This window comes from Mandrillus leucophaeus, unplaced genomic scaffold (assembly GCF_000951045.1).
Source record: "Mandrillus leucophaeus isolate KB7577 unplaced genomic scaffold, Mleu.le_1.0 Scaffold5, whole genome shotgun sequence".
Classification (NCBI taxonomy): domain Eukaryota; kingdom Metazoa; phylum Chordata; class Mammalia; order Primates; family Cercopithecidae; genus Mandrillus; species Mandrillus leucophaeus.
The window spans coordinates 3345574-3361643 of record NW_012105364.1 but is presented as its reverse complement, the minus strand read 5'-3'; the positions used below and the strand labels follow the sequence as shown (position 1 = coordinate 3361643).

The 16070-nt window shown below is 50.9% G+C and overlaps 1 protein-coding gene across 1 annotated transcript; it reads right to left on the bottom strand.

Moving 5' to 3' along the window:
- Window positions 1-439: 439 nt before the first annotated feature.
- On the bottom strand, window positions 440-11901 carry PODXL (podocalyxin-like). Its single transcript, XM_011995985.1, has 8 exons — window positions 11847-11901; window positions 10980-11600; window positions 9534-9754; window positions 9126-9197; window positions 6778-6925; window positions 6435-6496; window positions 6048-6215; window positions 440-4658 (listed from the first exon to the last, which is right to left on the bottom strand). Exons 1-8 carry the CDS (start codon window positions 11899-11901, stop codon window positions 4461-4463), a joined length of 1545 nt encoding a protein of 514 aa, XP_011851375.1. The 3' UTR covers window positions 440-4460.
- Window positions 11902-16070: the final 4169 nt, after the last annotated feature.

Genomic DNA, 16070 nt, shown 5'->3' with positions numbered 1-16070 from the left:
TGTGTGTGTGTGTGTGTACACAGGGCCAGAACAGTGTGTGTGTGTTCCCTTTGCCAGTGTTTTCATACCTGATCAGTGTTCAGCAGCCCCCTTGGAGATTTCTGATATTGGTGATTCCCAATGTATCTGAGGCAGAAGTAGAAGGAAGGAAGAGAGTGAAACATTTATACAACAACATCTTAGGGGAAAGTGAGGTCGTTTACGGTCACTAGGACAGTTTGAGTAACGTAGACTCATAACTACCTGTGGGATCCCCCTTTTTTTTCCTTTCAGTTTCTCTCCTACTCTCTCCTAGTTCCTCTGCCCGCAGAGTTGGACAAGTGTAACTCAGCACAGAGGCCCCTGTGCTATGAGTGTGATCCGACATTCTCAGGCGCTTTGGCAATGAGCCTCGTCGCAAGTGAAGGCTTTAAGTCACAGCAAAATACTAGAGCTTGAGCCAGTTTACACAAAAACACTTTAATTGACAGTATACAATTTTCCAAAATATATTTTTGTAAGAAAATGCAATAATTAACTACCGTTTTTACAAACAAGTTTCTCAGTAAATTCCAGTGTACTTCAGACCCCTGTCCACTAAGACACATATGATCCCCCACTTCCTGGGCAAACTGTTGAACATTCACTACAGACAAAAAGAGCCACACTAAAGAGTCATCTGCGCGCTCCCTCCATGTTGTGTTTGCAGCAGACCTGAGGGATCAGCTAGTGACAGTGACAAAAGCTATGCTACAGTTTTACTCTTGCCCTCTCTGCCTCCCCCACCTTGTCCCCCACCTTGTTTCCTTGGTCCCTCGGTCCTGTTGGAATAAATTCCATACATGAAAGCTCATCCAAAACTTGTTTCTTGGCAGAAAGAATTGTTCACTTACATCTTAAACCTAAATGATTCAGAGAAAGTATAGAAGACCAGTTCTTATTTTTGTGTTCATGCCCTCCCTAGCCTTGCTAGGGTAAGAACTAGGAAAAGAATTCTGTCCTTTGTGTCATTCTGGCGCCTTCAAGGAGCAATTCTTAATTTACCGATTATTCCTTCTGAGGCGCACAGTCTGCGGATCCAGGTTTTAATCTTGTTTCTGTCCTGAACCATGTGATTTTGAGGAAGTCACTTTATCTTTGTGAGCTTCGGATTATCTTTTTCTCTAGAAAAAGATTGGACGAGATCTTGAAATACCTTTCTCCATGACTAGAGGGTTGCCTGCCAACCAGAGCATATTGACTCCAACCTTTACTGTGATGGGGCTGTGACTTCGCTGGGGAGGGGGCAGGGTTGCATTTTAAAATTTAAAAAAAACACACCTGATCTACAAGACAAATACTTTATCATAAGTTTGCCTTGTTATATTTCATTTTTTGTTTTTAAAAAAAAGAAAATCAAGCAAAAACTTGTCATTTCCAGTAAGACATTTACATTCCTGTCCAGAGAAAAAAATTGGCCATCACTCAGGTAACATAATGTTTTCTCAAAGTATGTTCACTTAAAGCAGTGCAGGGTGGATTAACATGGCCACTGTATTTACATTATCCAAAAAATCTGTGTATATGTATCAGTTTGAACTTGTTCTTGAAAGTTTCTCCAGTATATTGTCCAAAAAGATAAAGCTCAAGAAGTGGTTTAAATAAACTTTCTGCTAGCTTTCCTTATCAAGCGGGAAAAAAATCTGGTGTCTAGACTAGATTAAACCCGTACTCTGTCTTACGATGCAAAGAATATTCTGTACCTCCTTCATAAGCATTGCTCCCCACTCACATGACAGTAGGCTTCCCAGTCACCATACTCGTGGTTTCTGGCCTTCTGTGCAGCTTGGGGAAACCACAGTTTACCACTGAAAGAGTTGATAAACTGTCTTTGCTACAACCTGTTTAAGTCATGCTGAGCTTCTGGTGTTCCCCTTACCTCTTCCCAGACCCAGAATCCGAATTATCAGAGAGCATTTAGAACCCAGTAAAGGTGGCAGAAGATGATGACCTTTATAGATGCATGGCTCTTTGGCCTGTTGACATAGGTGTCCTGGTGGCAAGAGCGAGGCAAGGTGTCAGATTCTGAAGCTGCCCTAAGACTAGACTAACACAGTTTGGATGAATATAAAGAACCTCTGAATCAGCCCAAAGCCTCTCCGGGTTCTCCTTGGACAGAGCGATGGAGTCGGCAGAGTCAGGACCAACCTGGCTAGGCACTCTGCTCTCTAGTCCTTGCCAGTCATCATCTGTCTCCAAGAGGCCATAGGGTTGCAGCCTTTGATCGATTTGCAGAGGCCTATTTGCTGTCTCTGTCAAAAGCCCTGGCTGGTGAAGTGTGTCCCAGGATCAGCAAAGGAGCAATAATCCAGTCTGACCAACAGAAACCTACTGGGTGGAGAGAACCCAGCGCTGGGCAAGAAGGAAGCAAACACCTCACTTGAGCCTAACAAGATTTCCTGTTTCCCCCCAAACGGGCACTGTTCTCCATCCTGCCCACCTCCAAACACCAGAGCGTTGGGGCAGATGTTTTCGGACCTTGTTAGCCTCACATCCCCCAACTCCTGGGAAACTCACTGGGGCCCTAAGTGAACCCTTGGCCTTCCTTTCCCCCTACGATATCAGATGGCTACAGGCTGTGAGGAAGGAATTAGGCAGACGGGGCTGGACAGATATCTTCCCCAGCCTCTCCCTCTACCCTTTTAAAAAGTAAGCCTTCCAGAGTGGATAGCCTATTTCATCAGAACTACTGCAGCCTGAGCCTGACTCTGAAGACCCTGGAGGTGTGGCGTTTCACCCAAAAAATGGCAATTTTCATTCCCCTAAGCAGTTCTGCCCATTTTCCTACTTGATATCAGGGAATTTATGCCCAGAACGATGGAGACCATGGCGAAAGTTCAACATTCCACACAGGATTCCCCCTTCTCAATCAGATGAAACCTCGCTATGCCCACTGCTTAGGAGCCTCCTACATGGCAGCTAACTGCTCAGCCCATAAAAGTCCTGTATTGGGGAATAGACATAGCTTTGTGGTTCCCTGAGATGCCACCAGAAACTGCAAGAGAACTGCAGCAGCCCCACTGGGCTCACAGAGAAGAGGAACAGCAAGGCCTAGCTCCAGGCCAGGACAGTGAGATGTTCGCACAACAGTTTGTCCCCCAGGCTGCCCTTCATGCACCCAGCATGCACTGCGCTTTGCAGGCCCCTCTTTCCCTGCGGCACAGGAGAATCAGAATGAGTGTGATGAGCTAACTGGGAGTCTGCAACTGTCTGAGCTTTGGCCTTTGGCAGTGGAGGGCTGGGTTAGAAAACAACTACAACAAAACGCTCAGCAACTTGAAATGTCCCTGAGTTTCCTATGACATACAGAGGAAAGCCTGTCCTTCCTGGCTGCTTTAATGGATTGTCTCTGAAGACACATCGCTGATGGGGGGGCCCTGGGAAGGCCTCTCCTGCAGCCACTGCTCCTTCATACTGGGTCTCAGGGAGTCACTCCCATCAGCTGAGCAGTGAACAACAAAAGGAACACGCTGCTTTCAGTAGCTACAGCAGATTGTAGTCCCTGGTGGACATGGAAGCCCAAAGAAGATCGCGGGGAGCCTCTGCAAGGAGTGCCAGGGGCAAGGGGCCAGTGTTCCTGCTGACCCCCTCATCAGCTGCCCTGAGACGCTAGCCTGGACTGAAGAGTGTCCCTTTCTCTCTCCACCTGCACATGGGCCCCCTAAGCAGACCTGGTTCACGCAGGGAGACCTGTGTGAGTTAAGTCCCGATCTCACAAGGCAAATGTGAGAAAATCAGAATCCAGAACAACGGGTTGGTTCAAGGTTATGAATAACCTGTGCTAATCCCAGAGGCCCCAGGACAGAGTAAGTGGGAACACGCACTGAGTGTAGGGTGGGGTAAGAACATAGAGGGTGGGAAGACGGGTACAGAAGGCTGGGGTAGGAGAAGGAAAACTTGGGAGCTGGACTTACAGGTCATCAGATCCCACTGAGCCAGGATGTAGCCCTGCCCTCCTTTCCAGCCCAGCCGCCTGCTGGAGTTTCACCCCTGCCCGGGACTGCTCTGGACGGAGGGCACACGTGAACACAGCAGTGTGGCATGGTGCAAATGGAATCTTTGTTCTCATCCTGACTCTGTCACCAAGTGGCTCTGACCTTGGGCAAGTCACTTACCCTCCTCAGGTCTCGGCAACCTCACTGCGGAATGAAGTCATTCCACTAGTTCATTGCTAAAGTCCCTTGCGTGGCTTTTTCTTGATCTCCCTCATCATCCAGCAGCACTGAGCTCAGGCACTAGTGGGTTATTTTACAGGAGGAATCTGGACAGAATGTGATTTGTTCAGCTCGAAAAGGGAAAAATTAAGGCCCTGGGGGGATTGGGAGGGGACACCCCTTGGAGTTCACTCTCCCTCCCCAGTCTTTCCCTTCCCCGTCCAAACGGCACTTGGGGTGGTCGGTCTGGAGCTCTGCAGTGCTGCTGGAGGCCACCGGCAGACCGGACTAGAGGTGTGTGTCTTCCTCCTCATCCAGGTCGTCCTTGGTCAGGTTGTCCAGAGGGACGATCCAGCTGTCCCCTAGCTCCCCGTTGAGGCTGACCACCTTCTTCTCCTGCATCTCAGAAGAGGTCTCCATCACTTCCAGTGTCGGGTTGTCATGGTAACCATTCTCCACCGTCTGCAGCTCCTCTGTTAGCCGTTGCTAGAGTGGGGAAGGTGACCAGTGAGAAGGGGGTTTCAGAGGGCTCGGAGCTTAATATAGCGCATGTACCCCTCCCACTCCGGAGCCCCACTGTAGCTAAAGCAGGCCCTCATTGCTCCCCTGTGGGGCTGGCTGCTCCTGGTGGTCATTCTGGCTCTCAGCCTTCCCGGAACTAGTTTGGAACAAAGACTTGCCCCTCACCCTCACCCTGGTGGCAGACCGGTGAAGTCAGTGGAGATGGACTTTGTTCTCCAGAGTCCTCTAAGCTCTTTCGTCCCCTTCATCCCTTCCCCCAAAACCTCCTCTCCAGACACCTACTTCACCTATCGTAATGAATGGGGAAAGATCATTAAAAAATGACCTCTCTTGGGCTGGGTGACTGAGCCCTCTCTAAGCCTCTCTAAGATGGGTACGGTGTCTCTAGAACCATCCCTGCCGCAGATAGCAGCCATCTGGCAGCGGGGCTTTCTGTTCCTCTCAAACACAACCTTGAGTGCCTGCTAGAATCACCTGGGGAGCGTTTTAACAACTACACTGATGGACTCAGAGATTCTGTTTGAATTGGTGTGGGAGGCAGTCAGGCAAGGGAATTTTTTCTCAAGTTCCCCACAGTGTGCAGGCAGGAGTGAGAACCACGGGTCTGGGTGGCACCGTCATGGCGGGAATTCTAGTAAGGTAGGCGGAAAAATGTTTGGTTAGACAGGAACACCTAGACCTGCTTCTATCAATGAATCCTCAGACCAGCTCTGCAAGGAGGTTATCCCTGCTATGCAGATGAGGAACCTGATGTCCAAAGAGCTCATCTGACTGACTTTCTCAAGGTCAGGGCCAGGACTTAAACCAAATCTCCCTGACTCCAGTCTGGGCGTGGTGGCTCACACCTGTAATCCCAGCACTTTGGAAGGCTGGGGCGAGCAGATTGCTTGAGGTCAGGAGTTTGAGACCAGCCTGGCCAACATGGCGAAACCCCATCTCTACTAAAAATATAAAAATTAGGCGGGCATAGTGGTGGGCACCTCTAATCCCAGCTACTGGGGAGGCTGAGGCAGAAGAATCACTTAAACCCGAGAGGTGGAGGTTGCAGTGAGCCGAGATCTCACCACTGCACTCCAGCCTGGGTGACAGAGCAAGACACTGTCTGAAAAAAATAACAATAATAAAATAAAAAGTAAGACTTCCTGACTCCAAAGCCCACGCCGTGTCCTCTGCCACGCTGCCTCTGTAATGCTCCGTGGACTGAGGCGGCTGCCCATCAGGGATGGCCTCTGCCCATTAGAAAGGGTCCAGGGCCTGCTCCCTTTTCCTTTTCTGCAACTTGGGAATCACGAGGGGAGGGTTCCTCTGGTGACCTGGGCTGCTTCCTCTGTGTGGCCGCAAACAGCTGCTTACCTGGTCCTTCCTCTGGGAGAGGCGCTGGTGGCAGCAGCCATAGAGGGCCGCCACGAGGAGCAGGAAGGACGCCATGCAGACGATGGTGATGATGAGGGGCATGCTGAAGCGGTCCTCGGCCTCCTCCGGTGGCCCCTGGTCCCCCAGCTGCATGTGACTGACCCCTGCCTGCACAGGAAGTGGCAGAAAACAGTCTGGGGGCACCCTCTCTCCATCAGCCCCCCGGCTTCACTGTAGAGCCCCTCTGCTTGCAGTTTGCTGGGGTCCGTGCCACCACCCTCGTCTACATGCAGGCACGTGATGGGATTCCTCCCCCCAGAGAGAGGGTAGTAACCAGACCTCCCACAAGGGGCTTCTACTCTGTCCCCACACTTGGGGGCCACTTACGTCCTTTAGTTCATCCCATTTGTCCTTCAGCCGCTCATACACATCCTTGGCAGGGAACTTAGCTGTGGGAGAGGAGGGAGACGCTGTCCAATGGCCCAGCCCAGAGAGAGGCAGTGGGGGACGGGGACTGCACCCCAAGAGAGGGATGCAGGTATCTCAGTCTCCTGAGTGTGTCTCTTGGGTGACCTGGGAGTGGGTGTGGCTTGGCAGTTCTTAGGGAACAGAAGGGGTACCACTGTGACCCACCCTCCAGTGTGGCTCCTGCACGCCCCCATTCCCACCCATGCAGGCCTCAGCCTAGGCCCCCTTGTCCTCCGCCCAGGCCCCCTTGCCCTCCACGCACTGTGAATAGTGATTTCTTTGACGGCCACTGCCTGACTTCCTTGAATGCGTGCCAGCCGTATGTTGCACTCATCTTGGGTCCGGTTGAAGGTGGCTTTGACTGCTTGGCATATCAGCGTGACCAGCTTCTCATCTGGAGGGCCCCCTGCCTATGGTGGGGAGAGCGCAGGTGACTCCGCGGGAGTGTGACAGCAGCCTAGGCCTGTAGGGCTGCCCTCCAGCTCCGTCGGGACAATACTGTTGCTCTGCTAGAACCTGCCTCCCTCTCCAGCCCCAGCTGTTGCTCCATGCCCGCCAGCCAGGAGCCAAGGGTTGCACGCTGTTCTCCTGGGCCAGCTCCTGCCTCCTCTGCCTCGTTCCCATCAGCTTGTTCCCCACACTGTGTTTATCTGGTCTATGCTTGCACCTTTCATTCCTTTCACCCTAGTGCCCCTTTTTTCCCTCCAAGCTATTCGTGGATTGGGGGTCTTTTTCATCTCCATTCCTAGAAAGGGCTAGAGTGAGGGCACTGCACAGCGACCCCACCCCACAACCTGCGGGGACACTCCAATTCCCATTCACCAGCCTTTCATGCCCAGTTCAGAGAAATCAGGCGAGGAGGCTGCAACTCTCAGCAGAAGGGTCTGTACCCGCAAAGCTGAAATCCACGTGCCCTTGCCCTAGGCAGAGCCTCTGGCTCTGAGGACACAGACAGGCTGACAGGGGAAGGGGCCTCCACTGACTAAGGGAACAGGTGGAATCTTGAAGCTACCCCTAGGATATCTTGGAGGAGTCTTATTTAGCTCTAAGAAGAAAGATTATGGCTGATGTGGCTTTAGGGCTGAGGATAAGGAGAGAGGTATGGGCAGCTTTTTTTACCCAGTTCTGCCGTGCCATCTAGGGGCACCCCTCCCTGGGGTTTCTCTGACCCGATTCCGGAATAAATGTCTAAGACAAAGAAAAGGACTCTAGGGATGGCTTAGCACAGAACCCATACAAACCACCCCTAAGGGTTCTACCAGAATTTCCTTAAGCTTACTCATTCCCCACCCTGACATCAGGAAGGGATCCAGGGTTTTCCGTCTTCCTTTTCTAGCAAGGAAAAAAAAAAATGTTTCTCACAAACAATCATACAGCCTGCCAAGCTACATCCAAAAAGAGGGTCTGAGGAATGGCTGGGCGGGCACCTGACTGTCCCCAGAGATCATCTCACGCAATGCCTGCCTTGTCCAATAAGCCCAACCCTAGGAGAACACTGACTTTTAAAACTCTGGTCAAGATGTAGGCTTTTGTAAAGTTCACTTGGAAAATGCCGGCATAATGGACACCCAAAAGAAAACAACTGCAGAAAATTCAGGCAGCATTAAAGTGTTGTAAGCCCAAATTCTCCGTCCTATTATAGACACAGTGTTTGGGTCTGTTCTAGTTCTGGTTCCTAGGGGGTGGCTGCAAACAACCGGCACTGACCGGGAGAGGGCAGCAGTGAGCCAGCCATCTCCAGCACGCGCAGCACTCAGCAGCTATTTACCAAGTATGCACAGCGCATCCCCAGACCAAAGCCTTCGGCCCCAGGGAGACCGCCAGCCTGAAGGCTGTTCACACACTGCTATACCTCCCTCATACAGGTGCTCACACATACACACACCACCCAGACTGGAGAACTGCTGGCAGTGGCTCCTGCATTCCTGGGCCCTTTTCTCTCCCACCCATCCCGTCAGCTCCTCAGGTTAGAGGGAGAATCTCCCAGGACTGTTCGTCCATCAAGGCTCTCAGATAGTCCACAGACCGGGAAATGTGAAGCCACAGACGATTAAAGCTGAGAGACTCAGGCAGACTACACCTCTCATTTTCTCTCTTTTTTTTTTTTTTTTTTCCTGTAGAAACGGAGTCTCCCTATGTTGCCCCGGCTGGTCTTGAACTTCTGGCCTCAAGCAAACTTCCTGCCTCAGCTTCTCAAAGTGTTGGGATTACAGGTATAAGCCACCACACCTGGCCTCACCTCTCGTTTTCAACTGAGACATCTAAAACCCAAAGAGATCAACTCGCCAAAGTCACTCCCAGAACTAAGGGCAAACAGGAACTAGGATCAGGGTCCCTCAACTCAGCATACTGGGAATAGTCACACAGTGAAAACCGAGGAAACCGGGGGGCGAGGGGGTTCAGTCCTGTGGGTGTGTCCTGACTTAGAGAAGTCTAAACCTCGGTCTGTCGCTCTGTAAGATGGGAAAGGACCACTTCCTACTAGGAAGAAATGAGGGCCAGAAAGCGAATGCGCCTTAGAAATACACTTATAAATGCACTTAGAAAGAACATGCATTCCCTCTCCCTCCCTCAGCCCTGCTGCGAGCCTCAGATCAGCGAGCTACTCACACAGAGGGTGTTTCCTGTGAGGTTCAGGATGAGGAGCTTCTCACTTGGCATCTCAGGAGCCTCACACTTGGTCTGCAAGAAGCCACTGAGATTAAGGTTTGGGTTCATAGTCAGGGAATCTTTGACACTTCCCCCCAACTAAGGGGTGACCCAGATAGGAAGGAGTTCATGGCAAGCTGGAGGCATGGCTGGACCCATTCCAGAACCAGGTATGTCCTGGCTGCGTGGCTTGAGGGCAGCCCAAACCAGGACCAGGCTAACCAGGGAGAGGGAGGGGCGAACGGGTAAGTGCTGCTCAAAGCCCCAGCCAGGGGCCCTGGGTTGGAGGAAAGAACAGAAAAGCTTGTCTTAAAGCCCCTTCTACCTGAGTCTGGGTTCTCAGACTTGCCCCACGCCCGCCGGAGTTACCCAGTCACTCCCACGAGCCAAGGTGGGAGAAGGTGTTTTGGGGTATCGGTGGGTCGTTGATGCTGCCGTGGGGCTGGAGCTCATGGTCTCTGGCAGGGGAGACATTCTCAATGCTGTCGTCGGGCTTGTGGGCTGCACTGTCCCCTTGGAGGAAGGGGCCATAGAGCTGGCTGGCATCTGGCTGGAGGTCTGTTCAGTTCTTTGCAAGATAACTGATGGCGCTGTCATTGGGAAAACGAGGGTAATGGGAAAAGATGAGTGCACCCTCGTGAGAAGAGGACAGTCTTTTCTCGCTCTAATAGTTTTCCCAAGTTCTTTAGTCTTACTTCCCACAGAGACGGAAGAAGCGGACTGACTCCTATGACAAGCCAGTGGAATAACCCGGCAAAGGAAGTCACAGCAGCTGCAGTGAACATTCACCAACCACTTACTGTGTGCAAGGGACCAAGTGCTTCAAAGGTACTTTCCTACTGAATCCTCATAACCACCCTCTGGGGGAGGAATCGTCACCGTCCCTATTTCATAAACAAGGAAACTGAGGCTCCGAGGAGCTCAGTGATTTGCCCGAGTTCCCATGCCAACAAGTGGCAGGGCAGGGATGCGAATCCAGGATTATCTCAGCCGGAGCCCACACTCCTGTGTGGCACCCTCCTGTAGAGTGGTGGCCTGCTGACTTCAGACCATATGCTGCTGATACGCAGCAACATCACCAGGGAGCACTCAGAAATTCTGGGTCCACAGATCTGAGATGGGTCATGATCCTAAGGCTCATGATCCACAGGTAGATTTTGAAATTGATTTACTAGGTTAAGACCAGCTCTTATAAATAAATAAATAAATAAATATATAAATAAATAAATAAGTATTGGCCAGGCACAGTGGCTCACACCTGTAATCCCAGCAATTTTGGGAGGCCAAGGTGGGCAGATCACCCAAGGTCAGGAGTTCAAGACCAGCCTGGCCAACATGGTGAAACCCTGTCTCTACTTAAAAAAAAAAAAATTAGCCAGGTGTGGTGGTGCACACCTGTAGTCCCAGCTACTCAGGAGGCTGAGGCAGGAGAATCGCTTGAACCCGGAGGTGGAGGTTGCAGTGAGCAGAGTTTGTGCCACTGCACTCCAGCCTGGGTGACAGAGCGAGATACTCCATCTCAAAAATAAACAGGTATGGAATAGAAACTATTCCCCTCTCGGGTTCAAGCAATTCTCCTGCCTCAGTCTCCTGAGTAGCTTTACAGGCGCCCACCACCACACCCAGCTAATGTTTGTATTTTTAGTAGAGACAGGGCTTCGCCATGTTGGCCAGCCTGGTCTCGAACTTCTGACCTCAGGTGATGCACCTGCCTCAGCCTCCCAAAGTGCTGCGATTACAGGCATGAGCCATCATGCCCTGTAATCAGGCCCTGAAAAGTTTCTTGGTGCTTGAAGAAAGCCAGGCATTACTTACGTGGGGTGGTGATCATCCCCGGGCTTGTGAAGGTGTGGCCAGGGCTAGCCACAGTGCTTGAACTGCTTGAACCGCTTGAAGCTGTCGTAAGATGGTCATGTCCCGAGCGTGCTGGGGTGGCCACAGGATGCGTCGAAGTGGGTTGTGAGGGGCTGACTGGATTTGTAGGGTGATGGGTGGTTGGATGTTCTGCCTTAGTGGATGAGAGGTCTGTGGTCACACTGTGGCTGGGTTGACCCCCAGAGTTCGTTGTATTTTCTGCTCCATTCTGGCTGCTTGTGGTGTCAGGTTTCACTGTGGTCGTGGAGGTTGCAACTGTAGTGGCGTCTGTACCTTGCGTGCTCCTGGAGCCCTTGTTGGCGGTAGTAGTGTCGTCTGAGCAGCATCCTGTAGTCACGGTAGTGGTGACTGGGCCTGAGGTTTGCGGAACCTGGGTTGTAGTCCCCAGTGAGTCACTGGACACACCACGGGTGCTCGTCGTGGTCGGGGCCGAGGTGTTCATGGCCTTGGAAGTGGGGACTGTGCTCTGCTGGACTGTAGCTGTAGTGGGGACACTGGATGCTGAAGTCAGGTCTTGCTTGACAGTGGTTTCCACTGTTGTGTTCTTAGCAGTCGAGGCTGCTGCTTGCAAAGACAACACAGAATGGAGTTAGGGCTGGGAGACTTCCTCACCACACTTCTCCAGCTCTTCCCCAGGATTCAGAGGTCTTGCTCGCAGCCCTGCCGTCTGCCTTGCTGAAGGCCTGGGTCTTTGGTAAATCCCGAATTTCCTGAGGTTCAAGAAACCTCTAAGCGGGCAGCTTGGAGTGCAGCAGGGTCAGAAAAGCGAAATGCTGCTGAAGGGGAGGCCAGGCCAGCAAGGCCCACCACACATGGAGGCTGTCGTGCACACCTTGCCCTCCCCGTCCGGCCCCACGCACATCCCCGTTAAGTTTCTCAATGTGCTACCCCAGAACCAGCCGCCAGGAACACCTCTGTCTCCTCCTCCCCAGCTCCCAGGCACATGGCCCACAGAAAATTCCACAGACTAATGCTTCCTGAACTGCCCTGGCCTTGTTCTGAGCTTAAGCAAAAAAAAGACATGGGCCCTGTTCTCATGGAAGTTAAATCTAGGGGAAACTGATGATAAACTGAAATTACACAAATTACTATTTCAGTACTAGGTGAGCTGTGCCAAGAAAGAAAGGCCGAGTGCCCAGACTGCATGCGGCATGGCGGCTTCACCTGCCATTTCTTGAGGAAATGGGTTTTGTGTCAGGCAGTGGAGACACAATGGTGAACACGACACAGAGAGTCGTACCCTCGAGGCGCTTACACTCTGGTGGAGAGGCAGAGACTAAACACGTGGACAGAGCACGGAGGAAGTGAGGAAGGAAAGGATGCAGAGGCGAGCAGGGAGGGACCATGTCGAGTGAGGAAAGGAAAGGCATCTCTGCAGTGACGGTTAAGCTAAGTCCTGAAGGGTAACAAGGAGAATGCTTTGTGAAGAATGGGAGGAAAAGTGTCCCTGGCAGAAGGAACAGAATCTGCAAAGCCCCCGAGTAGGGAAAGGAGCTGAAAGAAGACAAGCAGGAATGGAGTTGGGTGAGGAGGCGTCAGGCACAGGGCTGAGAAAATACAGGGTCTTATGACAGTGACAGCAACTGAATGTCCAAACCAGACATTTTTGAGAATAAAAGGCTCTCTTAAAAATCACATTCGTCCAGGTGCGGTGGCTCATGCCTATAATCCCAGCACTTTGGGAGGTTGAGGCAGGCAGATCACTTGAGGTTGAGGAGTTACAGACTAGTCTGGCCAATGAAGAGAAACCCCGTCTCTACTAAAAATACAAAATAAATCAGCCGGGTGTGGTGGTGCAGCCTGTAGTCCCGGCTACTCAGGAGGCTGAGGCAGGAGAACCGCTTGAACCCGGGAGGCAGAGGTCGCAGTGAGCTGAGATGGTGTCACTGCACTCCAGCCTGGGCGACAGAGCAAGACTCTGTCTCAAAAAAATAAAAATAAAAAAATCATATCCTACGTAGAATGAGACATACGATCATCCTCCTCAGAGGCCAAAATGCAGATTCCAGATTTTATTCTTGATGCAAAAAAGCAGCCACTGAAGGCATTAAAGCAAGGAAGTTTTATAAGATGACTTACAGAGAAACCTGTTCCTGCTGCTTTGGGGAAGGCAGACTGGAAAGAAGAGCATGTGGAAGAGGGAAGAGAAGTTAGGAGGCAATTGCAGTGATCCAGATGGAATGAACAGCGTTGGCCACAGGAAGCTATTGACACTGGAGACAAAAGGCAGATAGCGTAAAGACTGTTTTGGAGATCAACTGCTTGCTGATGTCCTAAGTGAGGGAAGAAGAGAATCTACGTTGATTCCTAGTTTTCTGTCTGGAGCAGAAGGGAGTGGTGGGAAGGGGGCTGCTGGCTGCATCCCGTTCTCTGTACCAGCCAACACCCATACCATTTCTCTATATTTGGGAGTTCTGCACCCCATGAGACTTGATGGCAGCAGAATCTGCCTCCTATGGCAATGCTCCTATGAAAATGCCAGCTCTTTGCCTTGCCAGCCTCCCCTGGGATGAGCATAAGCAGGTGGCAGTGCCACCATGAATGAGCAGTCTCATTCCAGCCGTGAGGGGCTCTGCAGGCAAGAGCGGTGACATCATGCATGGAGGTGAGGCCAAGCAGGCCAAGCACTCATCCCGGGCCGCAGCGCCACCTGGTGCTTGGCATGGGTAAGCAGCGCTGGCCTCCCTGGATCACTTCTACAGCCTGGCTTGGGTGATGTTCAAAGTAGCTCTGAATGTTGTGGCCTCCAGCAATCCCAGCTACTCCATACACTGGACAGTATCCAAAATCTTTTACACACACATTTTGCTACTGAAAAGCAGAAATGTTTATCAGGAGTAGCTGCCGGCAGCAAGACTTCAGGGATTGGTTGTCAGGCCTTACTGGGGACAAAGGGCAGTCAAAATTCTGCAAGTATTAAGGAATACTTGCAAGTGTCCCGTGACATCTCAAGGATAAGCAGTGACATTATCACCTCTAATCTAAAGTGAAGTGCCCAGGAAGTGGCTTTGGTGTGGCCCAGTGGCTGCTGCCAGAGTATGAAAGGCACACTCACCAAATCTGTTCTAAAAAGCAATACAGGCTGGGCGCGGTGGCTCACACCTGTAATCCCAGCACTTTGGGAGGCCAAGGCAGGTGGATCACCTAAGGTCAGGAGTTTGACACCAGCCTGGCCAACATGGTGAAACTTCGCCTCTACTAAAAATACAAAAATTAGCCAGGTGTGGTGGCGGGTGCCTGTAATCCCAGCAACTTAGGAGGCTGAGGCAGGAGAATAACTTGAACCCGGGAGGCAGAGGTTGTAGTGAGCTGAGATCATGCCACTGCACTCCAGTCTGGGTGACAGAGTGAAACACGGTCTCAAAAAAAAGAAAAACAAAAAAAAAGCAGTGCAATGTGAGGGTTTGACAGGCATTTTTTCTTCTTAGTAGTTCATAAAATAACAGTGTTTCAGGCCGGGCGCGGTGGCTCAAGCCTGTAATCCCAGCACTTTGGGAGGCCGAGACAGGCGGATCACGAGGTCAGGAGATCGAGACCGTCCTGGCTAACACGGTGAAACCCCATCTCTACTAAAAAAAAAATACAAAAAACTAGCCGGGCGAGGTGGCGGGCGCCTGTAGTCCCAGCTACTCGGCAGGCTAAGGCAGGAGAATGGCGTAAACCCGGGAGGCAGAGCTTGCAGTGAGCCGAGATTGCGCCACTGCACTCCAGCCTGGGTGACAGAGCCAGACTCCGTCTCAAAAAAAAAATAAAAAATAAAAAAATAAAAAAAAATAACAGTGTTTCTTACTATTGATGGTATCATAGTGTCATCTGGCAAGATACTAGATTGCAAAGGGACTATATCAGCGTATTTGGGGAATTAAGGAATATGTGGGATGATTTTTTTGTTTTGTTTTGTTTGTGAGACAGGATCTTGCTCTGTTGCCCAGGCTGGAGTACAGTGGCACAATCAGGACTCACTACAGCCTTCACCTCCCAGGCTCAATCAGTCCTCCCACCTCAGCCTCCGAGTAGCTGAGACCACAAACACGCACCACCACACCCAGCTATTTTTTTTTATAATTTGTAGAGCCAAGATCTCGCTATAATGGCCAGGCTGGTCTCAAACTTCTAGGCTCAAGTGATCCTCCAGCCTCGGCCTCCCAAAGTGCTGGGATTACAGGTGTGAACCACAGCACCCAGCCCTGGATGGTTGCTTCTTACAATGGTGAACAGCTTAAAACAGGATTTCTCAACTCTGAAACTACTGGCATTTTGAACTGGATATTTCTTGTTATGGGAAGTTGTCCTATGCATTATACACAGAATGCTTAGCAACATTCCTGGCCTCTACCTATTAGATGCAAGTAATACACATGCACGCCCCTTTCCAGTTGTAACCACGAAAAATGTCTCCAGATATTGCCAAATGTCTCCTGAGGGAGACAAAATCACTGCCAGTGAAAACTACTGGTTTAAAGAAAGAGAACAACAAATTCAAATTCCTAAATCCTCCTGTGAAAGCACAGACTGAAAATCAGCGACTTTCCAAGAACACATTCAAGGAGTCTCTTTGTTTGCAGCTGAAGGGCTGAGACGGCCAAAAGACTTTAAAAGCTTGATTCCATGAGTTGCCGAATTACGGTGTTAACTTAATTCATAACCTCACCAGGTCTCTTATGTGAAAATAGAACCTAGAGAATTTGGGGTTTTTTTGAGATGGAGTTTCACTCTTGTTGCCCAGGCTGGAGTGCAACGGCGCAATCTCAGCTCACTGCAACCTCTGCCTCCCAGGTTCAAGTTATTCTCCTGCCTCAGCCTCCCGAGTAGCTGAAATTACAAGCTCATGCCACCATGCCCAACTAATTTTTTGTACTTTTAGTAGAAATGGGGTTTCACCATCTTAGTGAGGCTGGTCTCGAACTCCTGACCTCAGATGCTCCGCCCACCTTGGCCTCCCAAAGTGCAGGGATTACAGGACCATGCCTGGCCAACTTAGAGAATTAAATGGTGACATGAGAGGGTGTAGATGAGTCAGACTACCCGTAA